Here is a 15,511-nt window from a genome sequence, read left to right on the forward strand (position 1 = left end):
GCTCCCGCGTGAACTGTGAAGAGTGCTGACAGGCCCTCCTCTTAATCCTCCTTAGAAGAAACGCCACTGGTCTGAGTACCAGGAATAGCTGTGCTGGCGCCGACCATTCCTTAAGTATTTACTGAGCACCTGCTGCAGGCCAGTCGCACTACCAAGTGCCAGGCTGACAACAGGTCACACAACTGCGGAGTGCAGGCCCAGCCCTCCCATCCGGCCCACAACCAGTGCTTCCCAGCCTGTGGCTCAGTGCAGCCTGCCACAGAGCAGCATGGAGCTACGTGCTGAGCAAGAGGAGGCTGACACCAAAGCCACGTGCTATGTTCCTACTTAGTGAAACATCCAGAAAAGGCAAGTCTACCAAGAAAGTGGACTCATGGTCATGTGGCTGCCAGGGCTGGGGTGTGACCGCTGATGGGCATGAGGTTCTCTCTGGGGTGGTGGAAATGTTCTAAAGTTAAGACTATGGTGGAGGTTGTGCAATTCTGTGAACGTAGTAAGAACCTCTGATTCATACTCACAACAAGTGAATCTAACTATGTGAATTCAATAAGACTTTTTAAAAGCTTAAAATGACTGGAAGCTGAGATTCCAGTCTGCAAGATGAAGACTCACTAAATACCAACTGCCAAGAGCACTCAGTGAGTCTCTGGAAATGCTTAGACAGACCCTCCAAGTCAGTGCACACTAACCCCACCTGTCCAGCAAACAGCCCAGCAGGAAAGGAAACCTCCACCCCACCAGCAACAGGTCAGCGTCTTCTCCTGGCACCAAGAAGCGCCTCAGGCCCCCTGGAAGGAAAATGGAGGGAAATTCCCTATCCTCCTAAGTGTGGTAAGGTGAAATGATTCTTACAAACACAGTACATATGAAAAATCCAAAACCACTACTAGCTTAGAAGATTTCAATTCACATCTGGAGGTACCAACAGAAAGTATCGTATTCTTCAGATTCACATTCAGAATTGATGCTGGACAGTAGGCCTTGGAGAGCTAACACAGGGACGCAGAAGCCTGGACATCAAAGGAGAGCTGAGCCTCCACTCACCTCTGTGCCCGGATCCCACACTCCAAACAGGCCAGCTGCCAGCTTGAAATCAAAGCCCGCTCCACATTTGTTTGGAGGAGGGGAGTGCTGTTCTCTGGCAAGAGCTCAGCCCCTTTACTTCTCTCTACTTCTAAAGGCAGAAGTAAATTACAGGGAGCTCCTGTCCCTTTCTTCCCATTAGCACCTGGCTCCCTGTTTAAGCACTTTTTAAACAGCAAAGTGACCCCTACACAGGCCTGCACACAGGCCACTAGGCCAGGAGGACCCAAAGCAAATGAGACTCAGTCACCAGCCTCAAGGAGGCTAATAAGTACGTCAGAGATGGAAAAGGCATCCAGAAGGGACTGGGGTGTCGCTCAGTGGTAGAGCACTGGCCTTGTGTGCACAGGCCCTGGGTTCTAGCCCCAAGTGCCACAAAAATAAGCTAAAACATAAAAAGCAGCAAGAGAACAGGGACAATAAATCTGTTCATACACGAAAGGGAACAGCGGGCAAAACGGGGACAGGTTAGAGGCAAAACAGGGAAGATGGAGGCAGTGACTCTCTCCTGCAGGAAATCCAGGCTTGAGACGATGCCTACAGGCTTCTCAACCACTGCCAAGATCAACCCAAAGACAAAAAAAAATCTCTCCATGAACCACTTAAAATCATCTCACAAAGGACAAAACACCCCACCTTGCTCCAGGGAGATCCCCTCTGGCTAGGTGGGAGAGCAGAAGTGGGCCGCTCAGCTGCCCAAAGTCCAGGCTCCGTGGAACACTCGCCTTTCCCCACACCATCCGCCACCCCAAACCAAACTTGGGGATCCAGGCTCAGGGTAACTGCTCTCAGGTCACCTGCAATAAGGCACTCACCTCTCTCCGCTCCGAAGGGCACATGAATGTAATCGTCACTGCGGGGCTGTGACCGTCACAGAAGTCTGGCTTTCCTGGCCCTTCCTTCACGTAACTCAGGACAAGCCTGCACATTCGGCATAGAGAGAGGGTTACATGAGGATAAATGACATCAAATTAATGCACTGCCCTGAGCAAACTACAGAAGCAGCCAGAGGACAAAGTAACTTTATTTATCTCCATTTGGAAAAAAAATTGAAAGTATACTTTGATGAGCACTATTGTTGAAAGTCAAATTAACAAGATGACCAACATGTAAATTGAAAATACCAAGAGAAGCTGGTTGAGTAAAACAGAAACATTTTTTTTCAATGACCTAACCCAAAAAATCGAAGGCCAAGCATCTCTCTGCCCAGGGGGCCACACGGTCTTTCCCCCTCAAACAGCTCCTGAGTGCAAGCTGGAGATCTGCCTTTAAGCCTGAAGAGACCCAGAGCACCAATCCAGCAGCACAGACTGGGGCTCTCCAACACCCAGAGCCCCAGGACACGGCCAGCGCTGGCCGGCAGGTGCCCATCCCTGCCGCCAGATGCGACAGAACTGCTGAAAATAGATGACCTGTCTCTCCTCCCAGACAAGGCTTCCTTCTGCACAGTGCCCTACATTTCCCAAACTCTCGCCAACCCGCCAGGACCCAGGGTCACCCATCTGTCACTCAGCTCCCTTGCAGCTCACACGGTGAAGCCTACGCCCCACACTCATCTCAGCAGCGACTGCACAGGGACCGTGAGGAAGCAAGTGAATAAAAATCAGGTCAGATGTGTAGGCCCTGCTCCAACACTGAATATGTCCCAATTAGGTAGGGACACAGGGACACCACATGAAGACATGGAGAAGATGCCATCTGATGAGACAAGGAGGGACCTCGGAGAAACCCACCCCAGGACCTTGCTTCAGACTCCGGCCTCCAGGCCGTGGACAGTGCTCTGCTGTTAAGCCCCAGTCAGCTGCCTGAGCAAATGAAAACAGGCACACGTGGCACACTCCCAGCGCCTGCCACCCCGGCCAGCTCACTGTGGGCAAGCCCCAACCTGCACCTGGACACGTTCCTACGATCCCCCAGCACCCCACTGGCTCCAGAACCCAGCCAGCGAGACACACCTACCAAAGGCCTCTAGGAATGAGAGAAAGTCAAAACCCTCATCTGTGTTCAGGCTGTGGTCATGTCCAACATGCTGAGAAAGCGTCCTCCTGCAAGAGCCGCAGGAGAGCGTGGGAACAGCACAGCCGATGCAAGGGGCAGACCACCCTGCTGGGAACCCCTTACCCAGCACACCCAGCTGGGAGGAACCTCTGCACCTGCAAGCTGCGCCTCCCAGCTCTAAAGAGGAGGTAAGTGTGGATGCAAAATCAACCCCACAGGCAGCACAGATAAAAATGAGAAGGCGCCCTCAGTGAGTATCAGCTCATGAAGCGAACAGAGGTCTGCGCGACGGGCAGGGCCACAGCGCGTATTTTAGCTGTGATAAGCGACACGTGATCAGAGAGAGCAACAAGCAGACCAGCCAGTGTGGCTCGGCGGTGACCAGCGATCTGACGAGCAGGCGAGGAGCAGCCTCTGAAGGCCTGTCCGGAAACGCACAGCACCACCCGCAGAGTCAGGTTCCCGCGGAGGATGAAGCAGAGCCGCAGGTCAGCCTCTGGCCATGAACCCACCTGTCTTCGCTCACTCGCTTCAGTCCCTCCTTGGGCTGGCCAACGTCGAATGCCTGGTCCCCTTTCAGTAGGCAGGCAGCAGTGCCAGCAGGACAGGCCCGCAACTGTGGACTCGAGTTCCGGAGTGAGTCTGTAAAGCATCACACTACGTCAAAACAGATTAAGTCACTGAGTGTGGTGGCGCACACTGGTAATCCCAGCTACTTGGGAGGCTGAGGCAAGAGGATCACAAGCTGGAGGCCAGCAAGACCCTGGCTCAAAATACAAACTTAAAAGGATGTAACTCAGTGCTAGAACACCCCTGGGTTTAGTTCCCAGTAATGTAAAAAGATAAAAGTAAAAAAAAAAAAAAATTTAAAATAAACAAGATTTAATTAAGAGTCAGAAATGGTCCTTGTATGTACTCTGAGGCCCAGGGTACTTTCAACGAAAATCAGTGCGTTGCAGAGTCTCCATAAGCAACCTTCTGAGAGCCTGCAAGCCACCCCTCTCTGCACAAAGCTCAGGTAAAGAAACAAAGTACTACTCTGCAAAGGACCTGAGAGGTGCCCATCCAGACATTCCAGGGCCCCCTGCATGGTCTGAGCCGAGGACTGCTCCCGTCTTCTCCCATCAGTCCACTGCCTTTGGCATTGTCCCTGATAGAGACCAGGAAAAGCCCCACCGAGGAGCGGAAACACTCGGCTGGTGGACAGAAGCTACAGACAGCTCTGGGCTCACGTCTTAGAGAGCGCGCACTTTCTTTGACTTCATTCTAATTATAGAACCATCCGGTGACCAGTGTGTGGCCTTCTAGGCCCGGAGGGACCAATGACCACACACACTAGTCAATGCTCCCAGATGTGCTGGGCTTCCTTGGCCGTGGCCCAGTCAGCACCACAGCTGCACGGCTCCACAGCCTGCACGGCTGGGCTAACGTGTCCACTCTGCCTCCCACCACGAGGAGCCGCCGCTGACACCAGAGAAGCAAGCCTTCCGCTCTCGAGCCCACTACCCACGGGCAGCTCAGAGGCCCACTGACGGGCGTCTGCCTGCTGCCCAGGACGCCCCAGAGCCTCGCCATTAGACTAGGAGTCCCCAGGTAGAGGAAAGGCAAGTGTCCCTACCACGAGAGGCCACATACACAGGGCCTAGCACCTCAGAGTACTCGAGAGGGAGGGAGGAGGGCCAGAGTCCTGGTCCAAGTCAGCTGGAGCCTTCAGGGCACTTTCCCCAGGAGAATGGGGGGGGGGGGAGAAGCTGTTTGGTTCCCAAATTGCTGAAGTTCAACCCAAACTGCCAGTAAATCAGAAAAAGATGACTTTTATAATAAAATATCCACTGAATTCAGATAAACCTTTATAGGATAAAAGACCATAAATTCAAGTGTTTTCCAAATTACTTATCTATTAATTTTCCAAATTAATTATTCAGAAGTTGATGATAGTGAGACTCTTCAACTTCATAACTAAACTGCAATTACTAGCGCACTTACGCAGAACTTCCATCTATCAGCAAACAATTTCCCCAACTTTTCTGAGACAGTCTTATATACTATGTGAGAAATATAAGCATGAAGAAAACACTACATATAACCTTTATATTACTTAATCACCAGAAAAGTTCACTCAGCACTATCACTGGTGACACTGTGGAAAGACCCCATTGGCCTGCGGACCTCAACTCAGCCCGAGGGACATGGAGCGGGCAGTGCACGGCTGCCTCTCAGGCTCAGTCAAAGTCCAGGCCCTCGTCAGATACAGGCCATCTACGCACAGGCTTCGGGTAACTTGGTAAAGACACCACGCTCCTCACACTCTTTCTGACACCTACAAAGGGAGACACGAAGAACCCAGAGCCCCAACACACCTCAGGATCAAGTGACCAAGTATTTGTCACCCCATGGTCCCTCTTACCAAGCGTGCCACTCAAAGCCACGGGACCTGGGCACACCCTGCAGGGTAACCCTCGGTGTAAGGTGCGGCAGAAAGAAGAGCAGATCAGAGCAACAGCCTGGACGGACCCGGGGGCAGTGCTCTCTGGGGACACGTGGTGGGGCTGGCCAAGAGAACACAGATGGGAGGAGAGCTCTCTTGCAGGGCCTAGCTGGTGACACCATGTCCAACTTGGAACAAAGGAGGTACAGCCTTTCAGGTAATCTCAACCACCAGCCCCTCACGCCCACTGAGATCCTCACCTATGTCCCTACAGACATTGATGAATAGAGAAGTGTCCGGATCAGAGTCGTCCACCAAGTAGCCACCACTTATCTTGATGAGCGGATTTAAATCATGCTTCTTTAACTCTTTGTCAAACACATAGCACGGCACCTAGAAGAGAGGAGAGGGGTCAGCATGGAACTGGGGGCATCACACGCCTGGGGACTGTGTCAGGCAAACCTCTGATCGTGTCACACAATGCTGGGCTCCATCCCTGAGGCTATCAGGCCACAACCACCCTTGAGGAAAAGGGGGACAGAGCAAAGGCGGACGGTGGCCCAGTCCTCTCTACTGTCCCGTATCCTTCCCACCAACCCAGAGGTGCACTTCTGCACCTCTCCTCAAGGGCGTCAGCCGCTGTCCCTCCCCGCTGGGTCACCGCTCAGCAGTCTATGATGCCCACTATGGGCGTCCTCCCTGTCTCTTTCCCGCTCAGCTCCCATCTGCTTCTGAAATTTTAGCAGAATTCCTGGACATCCCTGTTCACCACCTCCCTGCACCTCTGCTCTCTCCTGAACACCGCAGCGGAGGTGCTTCCTGCAGCGATGGCGACACGCCTGCTCAGGCACGCCCCTCCCCTGCTGCCGCACCTGACGCTGTTTCTGAGTCCCCTCACTCCCCTCCAACGGCAAGCAGCGCTACCCGGCCACCCCTGGAAGCTGTTTCTGTCTTTCGCTTCCTGGACACCAAGAGGCACCTGGCCTTCTTCTGCCCCACCTCTCAGCCTCCTGGGACATTCCTCAGGGTCCTCCGACACAGGTCTAAACAAAGGTGCTCCACAGCTGTGTCTCTGACCTCGTCGGCCCTGTGTATGCTCACCCTCTTGGTGTCCCCCTGAATGGCTCTACACACCTGCAGATGACCCCAGACTATGCCTCTCCCACTTGTCCTGATTTATGAAGCCCACAAGAGATGCCGAGTTTCTAAGCACAGACCCAAGAACGCTCAGGTTCAAACCTGATGCTGACAGTATGACCAGGTGCGAACTGACCTCTGTGCCTCGGTTTCCCCACATATCACATGGGAACAAGAGACTGTCCACGGGGCTACTGCAAGGCCTGGCTGAGTCACTGCACGTGCAGCTGCTGCTGCAGTACCTGTGAGTCTGAGCAAGTGCCTGCACCCGCCATCCTCCCCGGCGGCCCAGGATGCACACATGCGTTTGAAACTCCACATATTTAAAATGGGGCTTGGATAGCTCCCCACACATGCTCTTACCCCAACGGTCCCAGTAAATGGGACAGTCACTAAGCCAGCTGTCCAGGCCAAAACTGAACCACACCCACCCCTTGCTTCCTCTCACATTCTCAATCCAACCACTGGCAAGTTCTGCCAGTTTCACCTTCAAACTAAGTCCTGGATCTAGCTCTCTCTCCACCTCCACCATCACCATCCTGTACAGACACCAGGTCTCTTGCCGGCAAGCGTCTCTTAACTGGTCCCCAGCTTCTGGCTTTGATGCGCCCCAGGCCCCAGGCCAGGTCCCCTTAACGGTATCAATCTTTCAGAGGGAAATCAGGCCACATCACTCCTTGCTCCAAGTAGCAGAGGATGAAATCCAAAACTCCTCAACGGCCCTCCTCTCACTCCACACACCACGCAAGCCTCCTGATGGCCCTGGAAGCCAGATGCTAACCGGCTCTCACCCTCACTTCACTCACTCTTGAGGAACGTCACCACCTAGTAAGGCCTTTTCGGAAATTTTTATCTAAAACATGGATCTCCACCTCCGTTGCTTCACTCAGGCTCATTCTTCACGGCGCAGAGGCGCACAGTACCAGATACTGCTTGCTATCTGCTGACCTGTCGGCTTCCTCCCACAGAATGTGGGCTCCCTGAAGGCAGGCCTCTGTCTCAGGCAGTAACCCTCACCTAGCTCAGGACGATGCCAAAAACGCAGCAGGAGCTGTGCCAATGTCTGCTCAATCAAATATGGAGCTCAGTTCCTCCCGGGAGTCTTCAGTCACCCTTACTCAATTCTAGATTTATTACCACACGCTCATCTCCATGAATTAATGGCTTTTTATTTTTAAAATGTCAAGGAACCCATTACAGTTGGCGGACCCTATGCTTTAAGTGTTCTGTCACTCTGAAGCAAAGCACGCAAGCCCAGAGACGCAGCCAGGAGTTAAAAAGGCCCCGTCACTAAGGGAACACCATCCACTGTCAAGACTTCATTTTGAAATACTCTCAGAAATTTTATTTTCAAAATAATATACTGGAATCATTTATTTATTTATTTATTTATTTATTTTAAAAAGAGAGAGAGAGAGTGTGTGGTTTTTTTTTCATATTTATTTTTTAGTTTTTGGCAGACACAACATCTTTGTTTGTATGTGGTGCTGAGGATCAAGCCTGGGCTGCACGCATGCCAGGCGAGCGCGCTACCACTTGAGCCACATCCCCAGCCCTACTGGCATCATTTTAATTGTCCCAAAGAATACTCTAAAAATCCATGTTCTCAGTGCTCTGTGATTATCTCAAAGTATTTAGCTTTGTTAACTTTCCATGGATAAATTCCCTAAAATCTTATCTTCAGACTGATGCAATTCACAAGCAAGTCTAAGTACAAAAGCTAACTGCTTAATATTTACCTTTCAAGTTTTCCTAGAAAGATGCTATCAAACCTGCAGGAAAGCTTTAGACCACTGACCTTCCCCTGGCAGGCCAGATTCCAGAGATTTTATGGACAGCTAAGGGAGTGTATCAAACAACTTACACCTCCACACAGCCTCGGGGCACGGGACTCCTGCCAACCAGATCCCTAGGGTAAAATCTCCCACCTGACAGGCTCCTCAGACAGAAGGATTCCGTTGATAAAGGCTGTGGTGGGAGGAGGCAAGAGGCTTCTCCAACCCCAGCTGGAAGTAAGCAGGCACACAAGCCCTGCCCAGCCGACGGCTCATCCCCCAGAAAGGCAAAAGAAAAGGTTACTACTGCCAATTACAATTGAGTTGCGGGAAAAAGCAACCACATATGTCCCCAGTCCTGCAAATCTAAAGCTTGTCAACCAACAGCAAGGTCATACAAAAACATTCACTGCCAAGGAGAGTGAGTGGGCTGGCTGGATAGCGCAGGAGAAGAGAAATAACTCTTCAGGCAGCCGAACGGAAACCTCTATGAGTCAAGGGAGCAAGACGGCATGTGGCAAGAGCACAAGACAGGGGCCACCCTGGGAAGAATCCCTTGTTCTGAGACTAGATCACCACAACTCTTGGAGGAGTCTGAGTCGGAAGACCTGCGGACCCCCACTCAGGGCAGCCAGCAACTTCAGGCGGTCTCACTCTCCCAGAGGTTGGGGGACTAGCCGGACACCGAGGCTACTGGGTCGCTCCCACTTCTTACCTCACTGTAAAGAGCTAAGGGGACATTCACAAGGCCAGAATGTCCCAGCCTGGGAGAGGCTGTTTGCCAGCTTCAAACCCACTGTGACAGTGTGGCCGGCACTGTTCTACGCCTCTTGATCTTACTTATAAAACTAGCGAGAACTCTGAGATGCTAGTGCTGCAATTTATGCCTCCGAGGGTGTTAGCGTAGGGGACGTACATATTCAGTTGTTTTAAGGGAATAATTATCTTAAAAACCACTCCCAGGATCCGCTGAGCAATCGTTACAGTACATGCAGTTCTAAAGGGCTGTTTGGGACTCCAAACTCCCAAACTCAGCTCCCTCTGCAAGTGACAGAGCAAAACTCACAAAGACCGCGAGCCGCCAACAGACGATGGGCGGCTGGGACACTAAACCAGACGGAGATGTTTTGAAGGATGGTGAATGTTTTACATGCACATAAACCTCTGCCTTTTAAGGTTATCACACCATAAAAGGGGTAGTCATTGTCACAGTGAAGTCAGGACAGAGGGCACGAGCTTTATTAAGATCTGCTACGGGTGACAGTGGGACACTTTCAGCAGTCACTGTGCTCTCCAGTCTTCGCATCTAATAAAGCCACCCCTACAGCAGAAACAGGTGAGCCAGGAGGGCAGGTCTCTGCACCATGAGCTCACAGGCTCCCTAAAAGCAAGAACCACCTGCAAACATAACAGAATTCTGACTGCTCCGTCCACGACGGGCTCTCAATGACGAAAGCCAAATGAGGAAGGCCCCAGCGGCCACCCACACCTACGGATAACTGAGAACTGCAATTGTTTCTCTCAGGTCTTCATGTGGACTGATAGAAATTAAAGGGCACTGACAAAAACACAGACTGCACCACCACCCCCAGCCTACCCGCAAAACTGCTCAGCACAGAGACCAGCACGCTCTTCCCACCCAGGGCCACAGGGTATATCTCAGGCTCTGTGGGTCACACAGATCGCCATTACATATTCTTTTTTTTTTCCAAAACCCTAAAAAAATGTAAAAGAAAATTCTTGCTCGGCCGGTGAGCTAGAGCATGGCTGTTTGGAAAGTAACTGTTTCACAGGCAAAGAAACACACAGTCAGCTTGGCAAGGCAGGGGGTAAGGGGGCACTCAGCAGAACACCACCATGGGCACCACGGGCATCCCAGCCGTCGAGAACGTCTGTGGGGCCAAAAGAGGGCTAGGGCCTCGTGGGAGAGCAGACAGGGCCAGCCAACTGGATGCTTTCTGATGACCACCCCCAAGTGGCTTTCAGCTTTGAGATGCTTCCCCTGCCACTGACGATGTACTGTCCAACAGCTTAAGTTTTAAAACTTTAATGAAGTTTAAATCTCCCAAATATCACCCTTAATCCACTTTAACGTTTCTCACTGAGCACGCTTTAGGCTCTCTTCTGGAGGCAACCCTGCCTCCTCCACGTCACTGGCTTCTTCAACAGGTGGTTTTAACTGAAAAATCTGTGATAATCTATTATTTGTCACTTGAATTTTTAAAAAACAAACATCTCTTTTTGCCCTTTCTTAAACTCTGTGATATTAGGCTGCCAGTAAAAAGTATTGATCAAGCCATCTGCAAGTGACCAGCTCTCAACAGTCTCTGATCCTTGAGAACAAAAAGCTAGCCAGGTGCAGCAGTGCATGCCTGTCATCCTGGTGACAGGAGACTAAGGCAGAAAGATTCTAAGTTGAAGGCCAGCCTGGGCAACTTATCAAGACCCTGCCTCAAAATAAAAAACAACACTGGGTCTGACGGAGCTCAGTGGTAAAGCACCCGAGTTCAATCCCCAGCACCAAAAAGGAAAAAAGCACTAACAGAAAAGTATGAGAAGAATCAGTTATCTCAACAGGACAAGCTGTTAGCAAGGCTCCTGTGGTAAGAGTAAATAATTTAACCCAGTCTCAACCATTTGGCATAGCTTACTTCATTACACAGCTCCAAAAACTAGGAACTAAGTTTATATGGGTGAGTCAGTCTAGTTCCAATCCAGACCAAAACATCACAATCCGTGACATTTTAAATGCTCTATCCTAAAAATAAGAACCACTCAGAAAAGTCTTTACAATTAAATCACATGGTATCTCTATTCAAATGCAGTTTGAAAACAAAAAAAAAACAAAAAACAAACAAAAAAAAAAAAACCAAGATTTTTTACCCCAAAAGGTTGGGATCAGTATTTCAAATCCTAAAGGTCCCCAGAAGAGACTTCACAATCATTGATCTTAAATTCTGTTACCTCTTTATTAGCTTTAAAGATGTCTTTCTTACAGGCTGCAGTGGTCCTCCACTCAAAGTAATGCACACACTCTGTGGCAGTCACAAATTCAGGAGTTCCCTATTTTAAAAAAAGAAAAAAACTGTTACCGTACTACATAAAGTTTCTTTTTTAAAGAGAGAGCACAGTAAAGGCTACTAGCAATACAGAAGAAGACAGGGACACAACAGCTTTAGTCAAACTAGGTCATCAAGAAGTTCCCACATGGAGAAACTTGGAGACAAAGGCTTCCTGAAATTCTGCTCGAATCTGAGTGTAACCAGTCCAAAACTGCTCTACTGCCCCACCCCGCAAGCACAGCAAGCTCCTGGGATGTGATCCTCAGGGTCTTCTACTCCCAAACTCCAAATGTGCTCTGAACCAAATGCCAGCAAAATCAGGCGGAAAGCGTGACCTCATGCTTCCTAGGAAAAGGCTCCTGTGAGGAGCCTCCTGACACAGTCAGAATACCCACCAGCTCCTCCTGCCAGACTGACCAGCGCTGACTCCAGACTGGCCAACCATGACACCCGTGTGTCATGCCACTCAGGAGAGATTAACCTTGACAGCCTACATGCAAACCAAAGAGCACTTCACAATTCTGATTCCTGCCCCGTGAACACGGGATTCTTAAGGGAAATTAAAGAGCAGAAGCTTACTCTGTAACATAAACCTTCCCAGTTCATGCTGCTGCTAACAGATTCTTTTCAGGTCTCAGTGTGAGTAACAGTGCAGCCGATAGGCTGATCCAAAGTGAACAACACTGGTTCTGTTTTCAGAGGTCTTCAGGTGAGAGCTCATGGGCCTGAGGATGCACCAGTCATAGCTTTAAATCCTAAAATGATACTCAGAAATGCCTTGGCAGTTTCCCTCAGCCTGACCTCCCACTCACCAGGGTTTTCCCACACAGGAAGGTGATGCTGCTCTGGATTCTGTGGCCTGTGCCTTGCTGATCGCAGCTGTGGGTCGTGTTGAATTCCAGAAGTGACCTGGTTGCACTTTTCAAAAGAGAGTCGCCTATTTGGAGAGGAAAGAGAATGAGCAGGCTATAAAACACACATAACCACAAAGCTATTTCCAAGGAGAAACAAATTGAAAGTGGCACTACCATTTATCTGAAACCTCATAAACCTGCAAAATCATCCCTGCCCAGAATTCTCCACCTCAGGAATGGCATCCCACCCCCGCTAGGTGTTCAGACCCAGACACAACCTGACTCCTGTCTTTCCAGCCTCTACTACCTTCGGACATCAGAAAGTTCAGCTGCTTGTCCCTCACTTCAAACCCATCCACATATCTCCAGCTCTACCACCTCGTGCCACAGCCTAATTGGTCCCTGTGCCTCCACCCTTATCTTGTCCCTCACCATCACCCTTCCCCATTCATCTTCGACCAATGTTATCTTCAAAAACACAAATCAAAATGTATAACTCAAATCCTTTAATGCTTCTCAATGCACATGCATTTTAGAAAGGATGATTTTTCAGAAAGGCCTGTAAGTAGGGTGACTGCGTCTGGATTTGTCTGGGACATTGCTGTAATAATTCAGAATAAACGACATAAAATCAGGGTTGGTACAGGAATAGGTAAACTGACCAACAGACTAGAAAAGAGGCCAATAGACTAAAGAGCACAGAGACATACCTGTATATCAAACTTTTATTAGGAGGAAGTCCTGCAGAGGGAAGTGGGGGGCTACTCAATAAATGGCCCTGGAAACAAAATGGTCATCCACAAGACGGAGACAAAACCGGATCCCTGCTTACCAATGTATACCAAAACCAACTATAAATGGATTGAAGAACATTAAAAATCAGACTTTAAAAACTGTAGAAAATACCTTTCATGTCTTAATGTGGGCAAAGATTTCTTAAGAGTTCAATAGGCAAAATTAACTCTTAGGAAATCTAACCATAAACTAGCCTAAAGGAACCAAATAAGTTATAAACTAGAAGATCCACAAAACTGACAAAGAACTAACATCAAGAACATCCAGATATATCCAGGCACTGGGCACACGTCTGTAGTCCCAGGGACTCAGGAGCTGAGAAAGAGCTTCAAGTTCAGAGCCATCTTCAGCAATTCAGCAAGGCCCTAAAGAACTTCATGAGACCTGATCTCAAAATAAAAGGTAAAAAAGGGCTGGGGATGTTGCTCAGTGGTTAAGCACCCCTGGGTTCAACCCCCGGTATCGAAAATAAATAAATAATATCACCTACAATCACACACAACTTTTTTTAATAATTTAAGAAAATACACAATGAATTACCTATAACTGAAAGCACACCAAGGAGGAGAGAAAAGGGAAAGCCACTGTCTAGTCACAGTGAGTTCTGACATCAAAGGCAAAGAAAATTCTAAGCTTCCAGAGAGAAAAGACAGGTCACATCCAGGGAACAACCAATGAATGTAAAATGGACAGGACACTCTCTGACATAAAATAACCATCCATCAATAGACAGGAAGGGAAGTTCTGTACCACTGGCCACCAAGTAACTGCAAATCAGGCCACATGACATGTCGTTTACAGCTACCTGGTTAGCAAAAATTAAACACTGAGCTGAAAGTACGACGATCCAGGGCTCTCCTATGTTGCTGGTGGAAATGTAAATTAGTACGACCATTATTTAGTTAGCAGGACAATTTGCCCTAAGATTGGATGCTCTTGTACCATGGCTGAGCTATAACAGTCTAGGGTATGCATACACACAAAGGAATGTCATGCTTACATAACTATCTGTAACAGGAAATGTGAAAGATTACCTACTGCTCTTCAGGATAGTCAAAACCTGGAAACAACCCAGAGCCTCCTGAGGAGAAGAGTGGGGAAGTGCGCTGTTGTAGACACACACTACAAAACACTGCAGCAGTAAGAAGTGGCAGACCACAGTGAACACCAGGGATATTTGGCAACACACTATTACTATTATCATAAGTCCCAAAAAGTCATGCATAGCAAAAGGTATAGTTTTAAATAACATTAATAACATACGTACCTGGTTTTTCTAGAAATAAGAGTAAAAAAATTTTGGATACAGTACATAGCAATTAAATCGTCTAAATACAGGATGTGAACTAATGACTGTTCCCAATAGAAAACAGGGAAGTGTGCAGGGGGAGCAGATGATGGCTGCTGTCAAGATCCTCCTTTTGTTAGAGATGGGTTTCACTGTATTATACAAAACAACCTGATTTTCAAGAAGGAAAAGGTCAAGGTTCCTCCCTAGATTAACAATGAACATGACATGAACTCAGATTAGAGCTGGTTTAACCCCTCATTCACCTGACTGAGGCCATGGGGAGGCAAGCACGGGAGAGGCTAAAGAGGGCAGAGGGTGAAATAAGATGCCAGTGAGCAAGAGGTCAACACCTTAGGAAAGCCCACAGCAAGGGGCTCACAATACGGCAGTTCTTTCTTGTGCCTCCATCAGTGCAAAGGTCTGCCTGACGTCCTTCTTTTGCAGAATATTTTTCCTGACCAGCTCATGCAAAGAGCACACAGCCCATCCTTGTGGAGGCTTCCCGAGCTGAGGCAGTGGGTGGTGGCCGGCAGGGTGGTGGGAGGGGTTGGGACAGGGCATGGAAGTGGGCGGGGCCAGGTGAACACAGGAGGTGAGCAGCTTGGGGGATGCGGAGGATTTTGTGGCCAAGCTTGAGGGAGACAGGGTAGAGGACATGGGCGAGGTCAGGGGTGTGACCTGGGAATATGGGGCGGGGCTAGGAAGCCAGGATGGAGATGGACAGAGCAACAGGCACTGGAGTATGGGTTGAGGCTGGGGACAGGCCGCCTAGGAGGCAGTGCAAGGTCAAGCTCCAGGGCAAGGCAGGGGCTTGCCCCACCTTGGGGAGCCCATGAATGCCTCCTGTCCCGTACAGGGCCTCCAGGCCTGGGCTGAGTTCCCAGAGGCCCATCTGAATAGGCTGGCACTCTAAAAAGAAGATGGACAAGGGCGCTGACCTGGGGCAGATGTACAGGCGCCTCCACACCCTCAGGTTGCTTCAGGTTATTCCATACTAGGGCCTCAGCTTTTTTTTTTAATATACAAGAGATTGCACCCAGAGGCACTTGACCACAGAGCCATATCCCTATCCCTTTTTATTTTGAGAC

At 49.5% G+C, this 15,511-nt stretch overlaps 1 protein-coding gene across 1 annotated transcript in view; it reads right to left on the minus strand.

Annotated features, from left to right (window-relative positions):
- Igf2r (insulin like growth factor 2 receptor) overlaps positions 1–15,511 on the minus strand; it is a 97,542-nt gene that overhangs the window by 61,587 nt on the left and 20,444 nt on the right. The window contains exons 3-7 of the mRNA XM_076858065.2: positions 12,296–12,420; positions 11,386–11,484; positions 5,770–5,902; positions 3,594–3,723; positions 1,899–2,004 (exon numbers count right to left, since the gene is read on the minus strand). Of these exons, the coding sequence (XP_076714180.2) occupies positions 1,899–2,004; positions 3,594–3,723; positions 5,770–5,902; positions 11,386–11,484; positions 12,296–12,420 (593 nt within the window). The remainder of the gene's footprint in view (positions 1–1,898; positions 2,005–3,593; positions 3,724–5,769; positions 5,903–11,385; positions 11,485–12,295; positions 12,421–15,511) is intronic.

This window comes from Callospermophilus lateralis, chromosome 6 (assembly GCF_048772815.1).
Source record: "Callospermophilus lateralis isolate mCalLat2 chromosome 6, mCalLat2.hap1, whole genome shotgun sequence".
Taxonomy (NCBI): Eukaryota; Metazoa; Chordata; class Mammalia; order Rodentia; family Sciuridae; genus Callospermophilus; species Callospermophilus lateralis.